The sequence below is a fragment of the Trachurus trachurus genome, assembly GCF_905171665.1.
Source record: "Trachurus trachurus genome assembly, chromosome: 3".
Classification (NCBI taxonomy): Eukaryota; Metazoa; Chordata; class Actinopteri; order Carangiformes; family Carangidae; genus Trachurus; species Trachurus trachurus.
Genome location: NC_139893.1, coordinates 3892664 through 3909405, shown reverse-complemented (window position 1 = coordinate 3909405; position 16742 = coordinate 3892664). Strand labels below are relative to the sequence as shown.

General features: G+C 42.4%; 2 protein-coding genes across 2 annotated transcripts; one reads left to right on the top strand and one right to left on the bottom strand.

The window, feature by feature from the left end:
- Positions 1 to 5483: 5483 nt before the first annotated feature.
- Positions 5484 to 10822, bottom strand: LOC311005034 (uncharacterized protein). Its single transcript, XM_083997317.1, has 3 exons — positions 10189 to 10822; positions 7867 to 8011; positions 5484 to 6118 (listed from the first exon to the last, which is right to left on the bottom strand). The coding sequence occupies exons 1-3, from the start codon at positions 10319 to 10321 to the stop codon at positions 5560 to 5562; spliced, it is 837 nt and encodes a 278-aa protein (XP_083853443.1). The 5' UTR covers positions 10322 to 10822; the 3' UTR covers positions 5484 to 5559.
- A 9-nt stretch (positions 10823 to 10831) lies between these two features.
- On the top strand, positions 10832 to 14496 carry LOC311008071 (uncharacterized protein; the record flags this gene model as incomplete). The annotated part of the gene is made up of 3 exons (XM_084001504.1): positions 10832 to 10880; positions 11779 to 12085; positions 13563 to 14496. The coding sequence occupies exons 1-3, from the start codon at positions 10877 to 10879 to the stop codon at positions 14494 to 14496; spliced, it is 1245 nt and encodes a 414-aa protein (XP_083857630.1). The 5' UTR covers positions 10832 to 10876.
- Between the last annotated feature and the right edge of the window lie 2246 nt (positions 14497 to 16742).

The following is a 16742-nucleotide window of genomic DNA, read 5'->3' as shown; positions in this document are numbered from 1 at the left end:
ACACCAGCCCTATTTCCCAGTTAACCTGTTTATTTTTTCCACGCTGGAAACAAAAGCTTCCTTTCAACACGACCCCGTCCAGTGTGAGTTTTACAGCCATTTAATGGGTCTGTCCATCTAATAGCCCCGTGTTTTACTATCGCTCACACAAGGGCCCCATTGTGCACCGCCATGGGAGATAGGAGATAAATACTCCTTATCAGCCACAACAAGACACAATTACTTTCACCCAGCTATCTCACTGTCCCTCTCCACCAGGCATTATCTGCCCACTTATGAGGATATTCAGAGTCATCAAGTGCTTTGAAGATCTCCGCCCGTCGGCTGTTTGCTCTTTCTGTTCCTCCGCTCAGATCAGCTCCGTCTCAGCCGAGCACAGAGTTCGACTCTTGTCATATAAACCTTCATTTCATCGCTCCGACTGCGTTACAGCTCATTATAGTGTGTTTTTCGCTCTCTGTGAGGAAGTCGCTCGCTGCCATTAGTGCTCAGGTAATGTCTTCTTATTGCCCAGTTTATCTGTTAACAGTAATCAAAGGTTACTGAGGGGAGAAGGGCCAACAGGCAGAGAGAGATAGAGAAGGAAACACACAGGGGGATCTGTTGGTTAATTCACAAAACACTTTTAACATGAAAAAGATTGAGGAATTAGGGTTAGGGGTTTAGGTAAAGTAGGAAACTACGAGATCTCCCCCTACCTGGCCAACGGCAGCATAGGTGTTTGTGGGAGATCAAGGCAAGGCACGAGCCGACGCAAGTTAGTCCCCTTGCCACCGCCCACGCGCTGTCATAACCATACAAGATGCAGAAAGGTAGAAAAAGAGACAGCAGAGAGGGGGAGGGGGAAAGGGCAAAGGTGTCCAGTCCAGCGTGGCATCTTCCAGTAACCGGGCGCTGTCCATCTTGAGGTTGGCCAGTGGAGGCGTCCCCCGACGAGGTGGTTGAGGTTAGGGTATAAACTCTGTCATTCAGTTTATCTCTTTGGTCCAGATTATTTTATAGGCTGCCATGGAGTTTATTTAATAACTCTGATGTTCCCTTCACTTCAAATTCAAAATGTATATTTGTTCGACAGCTTTGACGCAATAGCTGCAAAATCACTGACATCTTCAAAGGTTTAACTTATCGTTTGGGTTGGGTTGGGTTAGTAAGGTTAGGGTTAGGTAAGGTAAGGTTGGGTTGGGTTTGTTGGGTAAGGTAAGGTAAGGTAGGGTTGGGTTACTAACCCAACCCTACCTTACCTTACCTTACTAACCCAACTACTTAGTTGGGTTAGTTAGGTAGGGTAAGGTAAGGTAAGTTAAGGTAAGGTTGGTTTGGTTTGGTTAGGTAGGGTTGGGTTGGTTTAGTTGGGTAAGGTTAGGTAAGATAAGGTAAGGTAAGGTAAGGTAGGGTTGGGTTGGTTGGGTAAGGTAAGGTAAGGTAAGGTAAGGTAAGGTTAGGTTGGGTTTGTTGGGTAAGGTAAGGTTAGGTATGGTTGGGTTAGTTAGGTAGGGTTAGGTAAGGTAAGTTAGGGTAAGGTTGGGTTGGGTTGGTTTAGTTGGGTAAGGTTAGGTAAGGTAGGGTTAGTTGGGTAAGGTAAGGTAAGGTAAGGTAAGGTAAGGTTAGGCAAGGTTGGGTTGGGTTGGTTGGGTAAGGTTAGGTAAGGTAGGGTTGGGTAAGGTTAGGTAAGGTAGGGTTGGGTTGATTTAGTTGGGTAAGGTTAGGTAAGGTAAGGTAAGGTAAGGTTGGGTTAGTTGGGTAAGGTAAGGTAAGGTAAGGTAAGGTAAGGTTGGGTTAGTTGGGTAAGGTAAGGTAAGGTTAGGTAAGGTAAGGTAGGGTAAGGTTGGGTTGGTTGGGTAAGGTAAGGTAAGGTAAGGTAAGGTTAGGTTGGGTTGGGTAAGGTAAGGTAAGGTAAGGTAAGGTAAGGTTAGGTAGGGTTGGGTAGAGTTGGGTTGGGTTGGGTTAGTTGGGTAAGGTAAGGTAAGGTTAGGTTGGGTTGGTTGGGTAAGGTAAGGTAAGGTAAGGTAAGGTAAGGTTAGGTTGGGTTGGGTAAGGTAAGGTAAGGCAAGGTAAGGTTAGGTTGGGTTGGTTGGTTAAGGTTAGATAAGGTAAGGTAAGGTTGGGTTTAACTTTATTGTCCCCAAAGGACAATACATTTTGCAGCTGGGTTCACATCAATACAAAAGGACAACATGAACACAAAGCAGTCACACCAGGGAATGGAAATTCAAAGTGAGTGCAAATCAAATCAATAACACATATGACACATATGGCCAATAGGCCAGGATAAGTGCAAGGAAACGGTCAGTACTCACTTCTATTGAGTGTATCAATAACACTAGGGACAAAAGATACATGGAGACTTGAAGTCCTGCCAACAGGGGCCGTACACATCAACCAGAGGGAAACAGCTCACACTGATCAGTGAGGAGATTTCCATCATGTGGACACTCAGAGTCATGTAGATGCAGAAACCATCAACTGGCCTTCAACATTAATATATTAGCACAGTCACTGTGAGTCTGAGTATGAAATCAAGCCAATATCAAGCTCTCAACTCCCAAACTAAAAAATGAAATGATTATGAAGCAAAGAAGTCACTATTCCAATCGTATGTGGCAACACCGGGAGATCAATAACTCAAGGGAGGAGGTTAAACTAACAGTCGGTGCATTTACATGCACAGAGTTGGAGCGTCTCGTCTGAATTCTGTCCCTGTCCCAGTTTACATGCAACGGGGAAAAATAGTTGATGGAAACATGTCTGCCTCCTCAACACTAGGTGGTGATATGCATCATTCAGCAGGTTAATACAGACCCCGTTCTGGTTGACCTATTACACCATCTAGTTAACAAGTGCGGCAAACTGATATTTCAAACAGTGAAAACATAAGGAATCTGATGGCTTTGTTTATTTCATACAAACTGTACGTGATACTTACAGTACAGATAAGACCCACGCTCTCCCTCGGGGTTATGGTGGTTTCACAAAGGCAGATGAGAAACACCACAGTCTGCCTTTGGGGTTAGGGTCTTTCTTCTGTGTCGTCAATACTGACATGTATTGTCAAGTTTCAGTCAGATCAAGGTGTATACACCTTGATACAATTGGAAACCAGTTTTCCTCTTGTATATGTACAAGTAGAGGAAAACTGGTTTCCAATAGCATCTTCTGGACATTTTAGTCGGATCTGTCTTAGTCGGACTTACGCTTTACATGTACTTCAGTCGTCCAGTTATAGATGGATTAGGGCCAGAATTGTTTTTGTTTTTTTCAAATGTCATGTAAATGTACTGTTTGGTAGACATGTGCCGTCTTCATGCTAAAAGATCAATTGCAGTGTTTTGTTTTGTTAGATCATCATCAGACAAATGTTGGTAATGTTTCCTTTGGAGAGAGCGATGTTTGTATGAAAGGGAAAACAGTTAGTGTTTGAACAGATATCACTGAGTTCTTACAACAAGAAGGTGAATAGGAGCTTAAACTACAGAAACTGTCAAACTTTTGTGACGGGTTTGTTGGTTTGTGTTTTTGTTTTGTTACAACTGTACCACAAATGTGTCCAAATGCATCATGATTAATAAAACTGTAAACCCACACATTGTAAGATATAAGATGTTTAATGTTGCTCCACAGAGCCAGACTACAGACAACAGAGAGCGGCCATATTGTTTTGTTTTGTTTTCCTGGAAGGATTTACATAGTTTCTGTTCTTTCCTCTTCCTGCCCAACAACAACAATAACAACAACACAGAGTATGAATATTCATAGAAACCACAAACACATCCAGACACAGTTGCTCTCCATCAACAATGAGACGGTGAGTGGAGTTGTGAAGCTAATCGAAGCTGCTGTTGTTGCGATGACGGATGTTGGCAGCTTGAACCCCGGCTGGCACCTCCTCAACCCGACGTTAAACAAACACTTTATGTGCTGCTGATTTCACATTAGGCTTATTTTAGCTGCTGGACTTTGAGTCACCATGGCAACAACACACAGTGAAGACAAGTTCAGCTTTTCGCTCGCCACCCCCCCCCTCCTCGACCTTTATTTAAGAGTAAATCATAAAAACACAACAGCGACACTGAGGCCAATCTTTTAAGCAAATTAATATTGGTGTGCTAACGAACAGCGCCACCTCCCATCAGGTAATTTCTGTTAAGACGCCGTCAATATCCTCCCCTCCAAAAAAAATTTAAATGAATTGATCAGTTGCTCGACTTCTGTCAATAGGCTAATGGAGTGCTGTTAAAGATTTGTCAATGTATGAATGAGAAGCAGAAGTAAATCACAGCGTTCGTGTTGGAGTTTAATGGCTCTCGATTGATCAAAATGTCGTCAAGTGTAACAAAGTGTGGTCGATGCAGCTGCTCTGGCGCCAGAGCTGTGACCAAGAGCCAGAACAAGAGTCCAGAAAATACCTTCACAGAAAAAAACAAAACAAAAAACACTGTTCCGATCTCTGCTGGTTCAACTAAAGGCAAAAACAAGACGAGGAATAAAAAAAAAATCAGGAAAAAGGTTGGAAAAAGAAAAGAAAGTTCTAATTCAAACCAAACAAACCTGCAGCTGCTGTAAAGTTTTACAAGGCAGGTTATTACGGTTTTTCCCAGTGATGGACAAACTACAGCCTACGACCTACTAAAAAATAAAGGCTATGCAGGATGCCCAAACCTTTGTCTCGGGCCCTTTTCCTTGTCTGTCATTTTCAAAAAAAATGTAACAGATAAAAAAAGAAAAATTAAAAATATATATTTTCTAAAATGTAAAGGGAATGTGTCATCTCTAACTCTATGTCTTTTGGAGATAATTTTGTCTACTTGCTGAACTGTTCACATTAAAGGGATAGTAGCATTTTTTTAAAGTGGGGTTGTATGATCGACAAATAGCCACTAAGTACTTTAATTGCAGTAGAAGACTCTCTGCACTCCTCCCGTTAGCAACGCCAGCCCATAGCCCTGCCCAGAGATTTACAACATACAGTGTTGTGAACAGACCCAAAGAAACGGCCTATTTTCACGGCCTAAAAGAGGTTTTACCTGAAAAAAAAAACACAGTTCCATTGTTCGCTATAATATAATTTTTCCAGCCCTTCAAAGTGCAGGAAAAACACAGTTTTTATTTGGACCTAACCAACTGCTGATCGGCGGGCGCTAACCCTGGGCGGAGGGATACGTGAGTTGGTTAGGTCCAAATAAAAACTGTGTTTTTCCTGCACTTTGAAGGGCTGGAAAAAGTTATATTATAGCGAACAATGGAACTGTGTATTTTTTTTCAGGTAAAACCTCTTTTAGGCCGTGAAAATGTTTCTTTGGGTCCATTCACAACAATGTATGTTGTAAATCTCTGGGCAGGGCTATTATGGGCTGGCGTTGCTAACGGGAGGAGTGCAGAGAGTCTTCTACTGCAATTGCAAAAAAGTACTTAGGGGCTATTTGTAGATCATACAACCCCACTTTACTTTAAAAAAAATGCTACTATCCCTTTAACATAGATTTTGACCAGAGGTGATCAAACCTTTGCATGACACCGTATTTCTTCTCTTTCTGGTCAAAAGGTTAGTAAAGGTCGTGGAGCTCATCCCTCCCTGTCAATGTGCCAATTAGTTTGGGCAAACTGCTCCTCCTCCTCTTTAACCTTGAAGTCTTCCGTCACTGGCTGTAGTTCGACGGTGACTTGCGGAGCCTGGCTTCTCTCCAAGTTGTGCAACAGAGTCAGGATCTCGATCTTTGCCTGTTGCCGACTGTCCTGATTGAGCCTGTGCAGCGTTGGCACGATGCTCAGGGCGAAGTGATACGCCTCGTCCAGCTCGCCTTCGGGCATGCGAGGCTTCGGCGCCGGCTGCTCCAGCAAAGACATCAGCCGCTCCTCGATGTCTGTGTCTGGTTGGGGTCTTTGGCCTCTTCTGATTGGCCGTGGCGGCGGCGATGCGGGGGCCGGCGCTGAAGTTCTGTCCCGGGGGCTGCGGGACCTGGAGGTAGACGGTCCTGAGGTGGTCGGAGCTGAAGAAGATGCCTTTGAGCGGTTTCGTCTCGAAGCGCGTAGGTTGCGGGACGAATCCTCGCCCCCCGACAACGACTGGGGGGTGCTCGACCGTTCCTCGTCGTTTTGTGAATTGTTCAAGTTGCCTTTTGAACTATACAAGAACAAAAAAGGAAAAAAACTTACACATAGGAACAATTTGCATATGAACATAACAGTTTTATATACACAAGTTCTCACCACTTTAATAGTGCACTGTAAAGATACATGTTTAACACCAAAATTAAGGACATACAGCTCTGGAAAAAATAAAGAGACCACTTCAAAATGTTCTTAATAAACCAGCTTCTCTACATGTGGCAGCCATCGATTCCAGTGTCTATTGAACTCCAACACAAGGATCAGATTTAATGAGGAAGAAAGATTATAAATAAATTTAAAGTGTTAAAAAACACTGCTCCGATTCAAAATTGGGATTATTCCACCAATGTTGATTTCTAAACTCTTCCTAAGTTTAAAAAGTAGTGTTGTGTTGTTTTAAAATTAATATGAACTTGTTTTCTTTGCATTATACGGTAAGGTCTGAAAACACCAGAATTTTGTTGTTATTTTGACCTGTTGCCATTTTATGCAAATAAACGCTCTAAATGACAATATTTTTATTTTCAATTTGGGAGACTTTTTGTCAGTAGGTTATAGAATGAAACAACAGTGTTCATTTTACTCAAACACATAGCTATGAATAGTAAAACCAGAGGAACTGATCATTTTGAAGTGGTCTCTTAATTTTTTCCAGAGCTGCATGTGCAGATTAAATCTAATTTTGGCCTTGAATTATATTTTACATCAGCTGAGATCTGGTATTCTTCCTCTGGCCATTGGGTTTGGTTGCTTTAAAAAAATATTCCAGAGGACAATGTGTGAAATGTGTGAGTTAGATGAAGTAGAAAGTGAGTCTCATTTCCTTTCATATTGTACAAAGTCTGATGATTTGAGAGAGGTATTATTTCATGAAATCTGTGGACAAAACCCTGAAATATTTTGGTGCTCTGATGAGCAGAAGCTAGTTGTTTAATTTCAGCTAGTTTTATTTCTAAAGCCTGGAAAAGAAGACAGGAAAATATGTTTAATTAATTTCTGATGATTTCCCTTGAACCCTGGCATTGTTTCCCTTTTCTTTTTTCAGATAATGGTTTTGAACCAGTTGGTTTTCTTATTTCTTATTTCTTAAAGCAGATATCAGTGGAATGTTTTTGTTAATATAAGTCCTAAATAGTCCTATTTTCCGTCAGCAATCACTTACATGAAGTATTTCAGCCTAAACACGAGTCTCTCCGTCACTCTGCTCTGCTGTAACCCGAGGAGAAAATTTTCCTTGTGGGATACAAGTGTTATCCAATGAGGAGAGAGAACGGCATGAAGGGCTGTGTGTGCAGCCAAGGGATGCGCGTGAATGTGGTGACGTAGCACGAGGACCAATTGATGCCTGACAAGGGCGGGGGCTGCTAACTCATGGTGCGTTCAAAGAAACTCGTACTTTGTGTTTTTCCTTCCTGTGAAGTCATACCAGTTCGATCTGGTACGAGTTCACGGGTCGGAAGTTACGAGTGGCCGTTATAGGGAACTTTCACAGACAACAGGATGGTAAAAACACGAGCTACGGGTTACCTGGAACGCTACCAAGTCGTAGTTGTGACTTGAAGCTGTAACTTACGGTTTCAAAAGCCTGCCTTGAACGCAGCATTAGCCGAAACGGCCGTGAAGCTGATATCTGCTTTAACCCTTGTTTTCTTGGTGTCTTACAAAATACAAAAGTATGCATGACACAATAATAAAATTCATTCATTCATTCATATAATACTGTTATCAATATTGTTTGAGGCTTCAGTAATGTATACAGACCTTTTTGGTTGGATATGGGGCAGAAGGAAGGCCATGGCGTCCCCGTATTTCCACTCCTTTGATGCTCTACCTGCTGCTCCAAATTTTTTCCTGTTTTTCACGTAAGAATCCCTTAAAGACCTCCACCTGGCTTTACACGTGTCCGCTGAAACAAAGGAGAGACACGGGTGAATAAAAAACGTTCACATATAACTATGTGCTTCTTCCCTCACAGGTACATGGCTTCTGGGGATTGTTACTATGTTGGCCCAGAGGGGCAAAACAATGGACCACACATGACCCAAAACACCACCACACAAAGACACTGAATTAATAGGAAGAGGTTTAATACAAAATATAAGGACGATACAAACAAGGCAGGCGCAACTAAAACACGGCACGCTACGGCAATGAACTCCATTGACGCCATTGATTGAGAAAACCATGATGGAGAAGTTCCTGCCCCGGGCCAACACAAGAGACATGGCAGGAAGTGGCTGACGACTTCTGGAAGAAGTGGAATTTTCCGAACTGCCTGCGAGCAACAGACAGGAAGCATGTGACCGCCCAAGCCACAACCCACCGCTGACTGGGAGTCAGGATTTCTACTACAAGGAAACTTTCTTGAACTAACAGGTTCAAGCTCATTCAAGTGGGGGAAGGACCAGTGATGATGGTGTATATGCTGGGTCAGCTCTGGGGAGAGGAATGGAGACCAAAACACTTAAAGGGATAGTTGAACATTTTGGCAAATTGGCCCATTGCCATAATCCCTATAGTCATAGCAGTAGGTTCGTTACCTTTAATTGTCGGTGCAAGCTGTTTTTAGAACGGCGGAGCAGAGCGGCGAGCTGCTCAGAGCTACGCTACGGAGGCTCATGGGATTTCTTGGTTTCCCGGCATCAAACTCATCAAATACACAATCCAACAACTCCACAACGCTCTGGTGGACAAGTTGTGACCTGCACATTCACCACGCTATGAGATAATAACAGACAGAGTTGTTTTAGAGGGAAATACAGAGACTGTTTGATGAAAAACTGTCCCTGAAGGCAACGTGCATCAGCAGTTTTGCATGAATTTACCTCTAAAACAACTCTGTCTGGTAACATCTCGTCACTTGGGTGATGCAGCTTTCCCACTGAAGCCATACCTAATGAGACACAACCCTGGACTCAACCTCACACATCAAATAGGATATTTAACTACAGACTTTCAAGGGTAAGGATGGTGGTTGAGAACGCTTTTGGCATTCTTTCCTCCAGGTGGAGAGTGTTGCAGTGTTGCTGCTGCTGCATGCATTCTCCACAACTTCCTGCTTTCCCTGAGAGAGAATGTGAGGTTGCTGGACGAGGCAGAGCAACAGGAAGGTGTGGAAGATTTCTTTTTAAAGTGTGGAAAATGTATACTTTTAATAGATGTATTTTGTTATTCAGATGTTGTTGATTTTTATCATGCTCATTACAGATGTATTGTTCTAAAGATGTCTTGTTCTAAAGATGTCATCATTCATTGTAAATGAAGCATTTAAAAATTAGTCTGCTGTTGTATTCTTTTCAGGTCCCTCAAAAAATGTAAGTGTGAGCTCCCACCCCCCATTGTAAACACAGAGCCACTCCGTCAGCAATTAACATTAACATAAGAAAGGTAGAGGCTGAAAGTTGATGCACTTCCCCCACAGCTGACTATTTCAACAGTATTTAACACTGGGTAGTTAGGCTACATTTTCAATAGGTAGTTAGTTATCGAAGTATTACATATACTATGATATAGTATTTACATATTTGTATAGGCTACACCTTTAATACCATAGCTGTGTGAAATCTTCTCTATGTATTTCTTTTTTCCATAAAGTTTAAAATAAAAAACAAATAGTTAAAAGTGCAAAAGTTTAAAAGTTATTCAGTCAAGTAGGCTACTTCTACAGAAAACTAATAGGCCTATATTAAAGTCATTAAAAATGTTCAGTAACTTTGCACTGATCAGGACAGGGCAAGCAATATGCAATGTGCTATATTAATAAATAATAAACTGATACTACTACTACTACTCAAAGGTTTTTCTTTTTTTTATTATTATTGAAGTATCTTCAAAATACAAACATTAAAGGCACAACAAAAAGAAAAGAAAAGAAAAGAGAATGTGAGGGTCTCAGTCCACAATAGTAAATAAGTCCAGCAAAGAAAATAACATAAGGGCATTTTTGCTTTTCATGTAGGCTAATGCAAAGATTTTTTATACATTCGTTGATGAAATGTTTTCCAAGGGACTACTACTCAAAGGTAGTTTCTGTAAAGTTCATTTAAAATCACAGTTTCATAACCTTTAGTAGTCTATACTCACCATCCGATCCCACAGCCTCTGCAACTTCATTCCAGGCTTTGTCCTTTCTGAGGTTATCCTTATAGAAAGGATCTGTGGTGTCATAGATAATCGCGTGTTTTTCAACTTCCACAATAACTCTCTCTTCGTCCATGCTGCCGAAGCTCCGAGACACACCGGTTATGACGTAATGTCGAGTATTGGGTTTTATTTTGAAAGGGAACCGGAAGTGTTATTGTGTTGTTGCTCCTGTGCCGGATTTCCTGTGTGTCTGGTGCGATGTAGATCTGCTCTGCTGCAGCTTGACGCGATTTCTTCACCCACGGCTCCGTGAAGAACAGAAACGCTGCGTGTTGACGTCGCCGCGGCGCGAGGACACGCTGCTGTGTGGTGACGAAGCGGGGCGCGTGCGGTGGAGATGAACTTTGGTTTCCGTGGATTTCTGTGGATTTCCTGTGGATGCAGAAAGTCTTGGTTGCTCCGCGCGTCCGTCGGTACCCACCGGCTCCGTCTGCACTGCGAGTTGTTGCGGCTCGAGGCGGGACAACGGGGAATCGCGAGGACGCACGAGATCCCGCGAAATCACGCGTAATCGCGCGTTATTGTGTCCATCCATCCAGAGCTGATCCAGAGGAGCAGAAGGAAATCGTCTCAGTCCTGCTCTTCCCTGCAGATCTGCCGGTTTTGTGGTGAATATTGTGATTCAACCATGTGTAAGTGCAATATTTATATTTATATACGAAACGGATAGTAAACTAAACATTTATTTTGAGTTTATTTGTCTTTTTCATGCATTTAGAAAGTACAAGTCCATGTAAATAAAGTTAACTATTGTTGTTGCAGTTTACATTTGACTTCTGAGTGACAATAGCATTAAATGAAGTATTAATAGTCTGCTAGAATGTTGTTACTGTTGATGTATTGTTCTTTTCCTGTCCTGTCTTGTGTTTTTAACTGGACCCAGAGTCTGTACTAATAAATTATCTATCTATCTATCTATCTATCTATCTATCTATCTATCTATCTATCTATCTATCTATCTATCTATCTATCTATCTATCTATCTATCTATCTATACTGCAAAAACTCAAATATCTTACCAAGAATATTTGTCTTATTTCTAGTCAAAATGTAATTTCTAGTCAAAACAAATCTCATTATACGCAAAATAAGACTCATATAATAAAAAGCAGCTTGTTTTTAGACACTCCTACTACTTCTTTCAAGCATGCTTTTTTCACTTGAAATAAGTAGAAAAATCTGATAGTGGAGCAAGTTTTTCTTCCTTATTACAAGCACAAAAAACCTGCTTTCACTGGCAGATTTTTCTCTTCTCTCTTATCTTAAAACAAGTTCACTTTTAGATGATGAGTCTTATTTCAAGTGGAAAGAGCTTAATTTTGACTTGAAATGAGACATTTTAACAAGAAATAAGACAAATATTCTTGGAAAGATTTTGAGTTTTTGCAGTCTGTCTATCTATCTATCTATCTATCTATCTATCTATCTATCTATCTATCTATCTATCTATCTATCTATCTATCTATCTATCTATCTATCATTAACCTAATAACAATATAGTAATGAAGTAAATGTTTCTGTGCATTCCAGTGCCTGTTGAGAAGAGGAAAGCAGCTGCTTTGTTGCTTCTGCTTGTGAGGCTGCGGAGGAGGGGGAGGAGAAAGAGAGCGAGCCGGCACTGGGTCCATCCATTGAACCAGAACAGACCTCAAGATGGAGATTTCTATAATCTGGTGGCTGAACTGCGCCTGGACAGCGAGCGGCATCACCAATACTTCAGAATGAGCGCAGAGCAGATGGATCGGCTTCTCTCGATCATCGGCCCAGAACTCACCAAGATAAACACCAACTACAGAGCTCCCATAGAGCCGAGGCAGAGGCTGGCTGTCGGACTGAGGTGAGCTTCACATCATGTAGATACACAATCAATCAGTGTTTGACCTTTTTATTTTTCAAAATTAAAACAGGAAAAAATGTAAAGATAAAAACAGAGTCACAACAAAAACAAGTATTTACAAATGAGTAAAACGGAGAAACAGACCGTGGCACAGCGGAAGGAGCCTGTTCACCAGATCCACATGCAGACAATCGTTGCTTTTCGAACCACAAAACAAACACACACAGATAAACAAATTAGTCATATTGGTGTCAGAGACGCAAAAATTATGAATTACTTCATTTGAAATGTGCACATAGAATTTAAAGGTGATACTGCCATCAATAATCTTATATAATAATAATAATAATAAGAAGAATTTCATACAGACCTTCTTGGGTGGAGGTGGGGCAAAAGAAAAGACATGATGTCTGAGTACTTCCATTCTTTTTGTGATCCCCCTCTTCACAAAGCTGTCCCTTAAAGGACAATTCTGGGCAAATTCAACTCGGGGCTGTATGTTCCTATCATTTTAGGTCTAAAAGAAGGAATCTGAAGATTTTCAGTTTAATTGCTCCTGTTTTGCGGTAGTTGTGTCTGTCCCCGCATCGCCACGGCAGCAATGAATGGGAGCGGATTGAAGTTCTGCTGCTTAGGCTGTTTACATCCCTCAAAGCCACAGACAGCGTCAGATGGCGACTCAAACATGCACCCAGAAGTTTATTTACTTCAAGCAAGCCGACATGTTTGTAAAACTAAATCTAATTCAAAGTCTCCCATCCAAGTTGCCGTGCTCGGTGTGTTTACGTGCAGTCGGAGCTACCGTTTGTGTCATAAACACAGAAATATCAACTCTTGAATTTGCCCGAAATTGTCCTTTAATGACTACCATTTTGCCTTGTAGAGATCAACTGAAAAAAGAAAAGAAATCATAAATTTAAAGAGCCCCCGAGGAGTTTGCTTTTGTATATTTTGTCTTTATAGTTATTTTGATATTATTATTTAGTGGTCGACTCGCCCAGCATTTCCTAGTTTCGGTTTTGTGGACGCTGTTCGGCGGGTCATGGGAATAATGCCACCGGATCGTCATTTATGGTCGGAACTACGACGGTATCTGATCGTCTTCCAACCTCCAACTTTCACTCTTGATTTGAAAACATTCTTTGGCAAATGTTTTCACTTTCGTCCGTCTTGGGCCGGTCCAAGAATTTCACCGTGCACGCGGAGGCTCATGGGAAATGTGAAATGTGAAAACACTTTGCTTTCCAAAACTCCTTGTAGTCCCTTAGTTTAGTTTATTAGTTTAATAAGAGAAAATGTGCAATTACATTAATCATTTAAAGGGAAAAAAATGAAAAGATGGTTGCACCAGATTTAGCTCCCAGCTAATTTCCATCTGTAGTCCCTACACATAACATAAAAGTAATAAAATACACAGAATACAAGCTATTATACAAATATATTTTAACTAATCTTTTTTTCTTTCTTCACTTCTCAGGTACTTGGCTTCTGGGGACTCGCTCAGCAGACTGGCCGCTAGCTACCGCCTCGGCCACACAACGGTGATGAACTGTGTTCACATGGTGAACAACGCCATTGAAAAGGTGATGATGAAGGAGTTTCTACCGCGGCCGACGGCAGAGACGTGGAAAGAGGTAGCACAACGCTTCTGGGAAAAGTGGAACTTCCCAAATTGCATTGGAGCGATCGACGGCAAACACATCATCATTCAAGCGCCGGCCCTGTCCGGTAGCCACTACTACAGCTACAAGAGGACTTTCTCCACCGTGCTGCTGGCTCTGGTGGACGCAGACTACCGCTTCAGGTGCGTTCAGGTGGGAGACTTTGGGTGGGTGCCGGATGGGGAAGTCTACGCAGGCTCAGATCTGGCCAAAGAGATGGAGAACAACACTCTTGATGTTCCTCCGAAAGCCTCTCTGCCCGGCGCAGCTCACCTCGGGAAGATACCGCACGTCATGGTGGGAGATTCAGAATTCCCTCTGAAGCCGTACCTGATGAAGCCCTACCCGGGACGCAACCTCAGCTACACAAAGAGGATTTATAACTACAGAGTCTCCAGAGCCAGGATGGTGGTCGAGAACGCCTTTGCCATTCTGGCGTCACGTTGGAGGATTTTACATCGGAGGATCAACCTGCAGCCGCAAAACCTGAACACGCTGGTGGTGGCGGCGTGCATCCTGCACAACTTCCTCCTCGAGCCAAGTGAAAACGTGCGGCTGCTAGAGGAGGCGGAGAAGAGCAGGAAAACCATGGCACCGCTGATAAACATCGGAGGAAACAGGTCATCAAAAAAGGCCTATGTGGTGAGGGAGAGCTTGGCCGAGTTCTTCACCTCCCCCGAGGGCAGCCTGTCCTGGCAGGACAAAATGGTTCAAAGTGACACCACTGAAACAGTGGAAATCCAAGAGTGAAGAGTTTGTACTTTGTTAAGTCTTGTAAATTGTGATTGTGAGTGATTCTTCTTGAAAATAAACTGGTCTGGCAACTTCTTGTCAGCCCTCCAATTTGCAAGTGTGGAAGTACTGTGGTCATTGTTATGTGATGTAGTCTCTAAGGCCCCATCCACACGAAAACGCGGCTTCACTGAATCCGATCTTTTTCTTAATCGTTTTGAAAAAAATCTCCGTAAACACGGCATCGTTTTCAGAAATATCTGCGTCCACACTGATCCAGTGAAAACGACCCAAAACGCTGTAGTACCTACATACTGCAGGCGTGTGTGTGGAGTGTGTGTGGCGCTGCAGCGCTGCCTGCCACACATAAACACTTAAGACAGCTGAAGAAGACGGGGTCCCCGCTGTAATTCAATAGAAGAAGAAGTTCCCCGCTGTATTCAAACTCAAACATGGATTAAATGTTGACATGGAGTCGAGTAAATATGACGATCAGTGATGATTAAACAGACGTGATTCAGCCGCAGCGTCTGAGCGATGCAACGTTAGTCGGCCGTTGTTGTTGTTACGTGCATAGACTGTCAGTGTGCAGCAGCTGCAGCGGTGTGTGTGTGTGTGTGTGTGTGTGTGTGTCTCAGGTTACAGGTAGAGCGGCGGGGGGCATGACATCATCGTTTCAGAAAAAGTCCGTATTGGCCGTCCAGACGGATACGCTGGGGCGGCGTTTTCAAATTTTCCCACTCTGGGACCCGTTTTCAAAAAATACCGTTTTCACCCCCTGAAAACGCCGGATCCGTGTGGACGCGAGGCCAATCCGATAAAGTATTTATCCGGATTCGAAAAAAACGAATTCGTCTGGACGGGGCCTAATACTAAACATTTGGCGTTGATCACCACCACGCAGTGTCTGTAAAACAAAAAAGGACAAGGACAGAAACATGAGTATGAGGGGAGAGCAAAGAGCCAGAGCAATTAACAAGGATTAAGGATTTCATACAGACCTGCTCGGTGTAGGTGGAGCAAAAGAAAAGACACGATGTCTGAGCACTTCCATTCTTTTTGAGATTAACTGCTCAAGGGAGAAAGAAAATGGTCAAAGACCGGACAGAAACTATCAGGAAGAGAGAACAGCAAGAGGCAGGAAGGGAAACTCGACTTTCATTGAAACAAATCGATCTTAAAGTTTGAATTAATCCATAAAAATGATTTATCCCTATATCGTTACCTTATTCCTACAGAAATAGGAAAGGCTGGAATTTTCATGTGCTGTTAATAGGCTGCCCTAGCCTATATACTGTATGTAAGACTTTTTAAATAAAGTTGGGCTTACAAATGTCAGAAACAACAGTGCAAACTGAATTCAACTTAGCATACAGAGAGATTTTGGCCAATTTTAGCAGCCTAACCAGATGAAACAGGCCTAATGAAATAAGCTATCATCTATAATGCCAACAGTCAAATAATCATGCAGACAACACTGTTGATTTGGGGAGATAAAAATAACCTTACCTCCTCAGTTGAACTCCACATGGATGGACTGCCAGAGATGCCGGTGGATACTGACTCGACACAAAATACTGTTTGATGCTGTTGAATTACATCTTGTTATTGTCAACTCTGGGATTGAAAGCGTCCAAACACCATCTCTGCACCGTGCTCCGCAGCTCTGACAGACGGCCGCAATGGATTAGTAACAATGCATTATTTATCTGGACGCGATGTTGCCGTGTCAAATGCATTGAAAAAAGATTTAGTTGCCCGTTGCCGTGCAGCATGTTTATTAAATCTACAACCAAAGTCTACACCGGTAGAATATGAGAAAGAAATCGCGAACCAGAGGCCGTCCAAATTCATTTTAGATGGATATACTATATGTTTCCTAATCTTTTTGTTTAACACTTGTTGGCTGTCTTGTTCATCTGCGTTGGCAATTTGCATGACATGTACTATTAGGCTATACATTTTACTCCTTTGCCATGTGTACATTTAGTAATGATGCCAACTAAATAGGCCTGTGTGTTTTCTCTTATAGAAAACCGAGCAGTTGACATTTTAACTGGTGGTGCCGAGGCTTTGAGGGACGGAAAGTCCCTTCACATGTCCGACCATGTCCATAATGTGCAATACCATGGCATTGGTGAAAACGTGCCATATTGTTTCCCGAGGGCCACAGTGATCAGAGAAACCAACACCTCTGTGTTCACCCTATAAATGCTGGCAAAAAGCATTGTTGGTGGATGCCTTCTGCTCCTGTCCTGCATGGT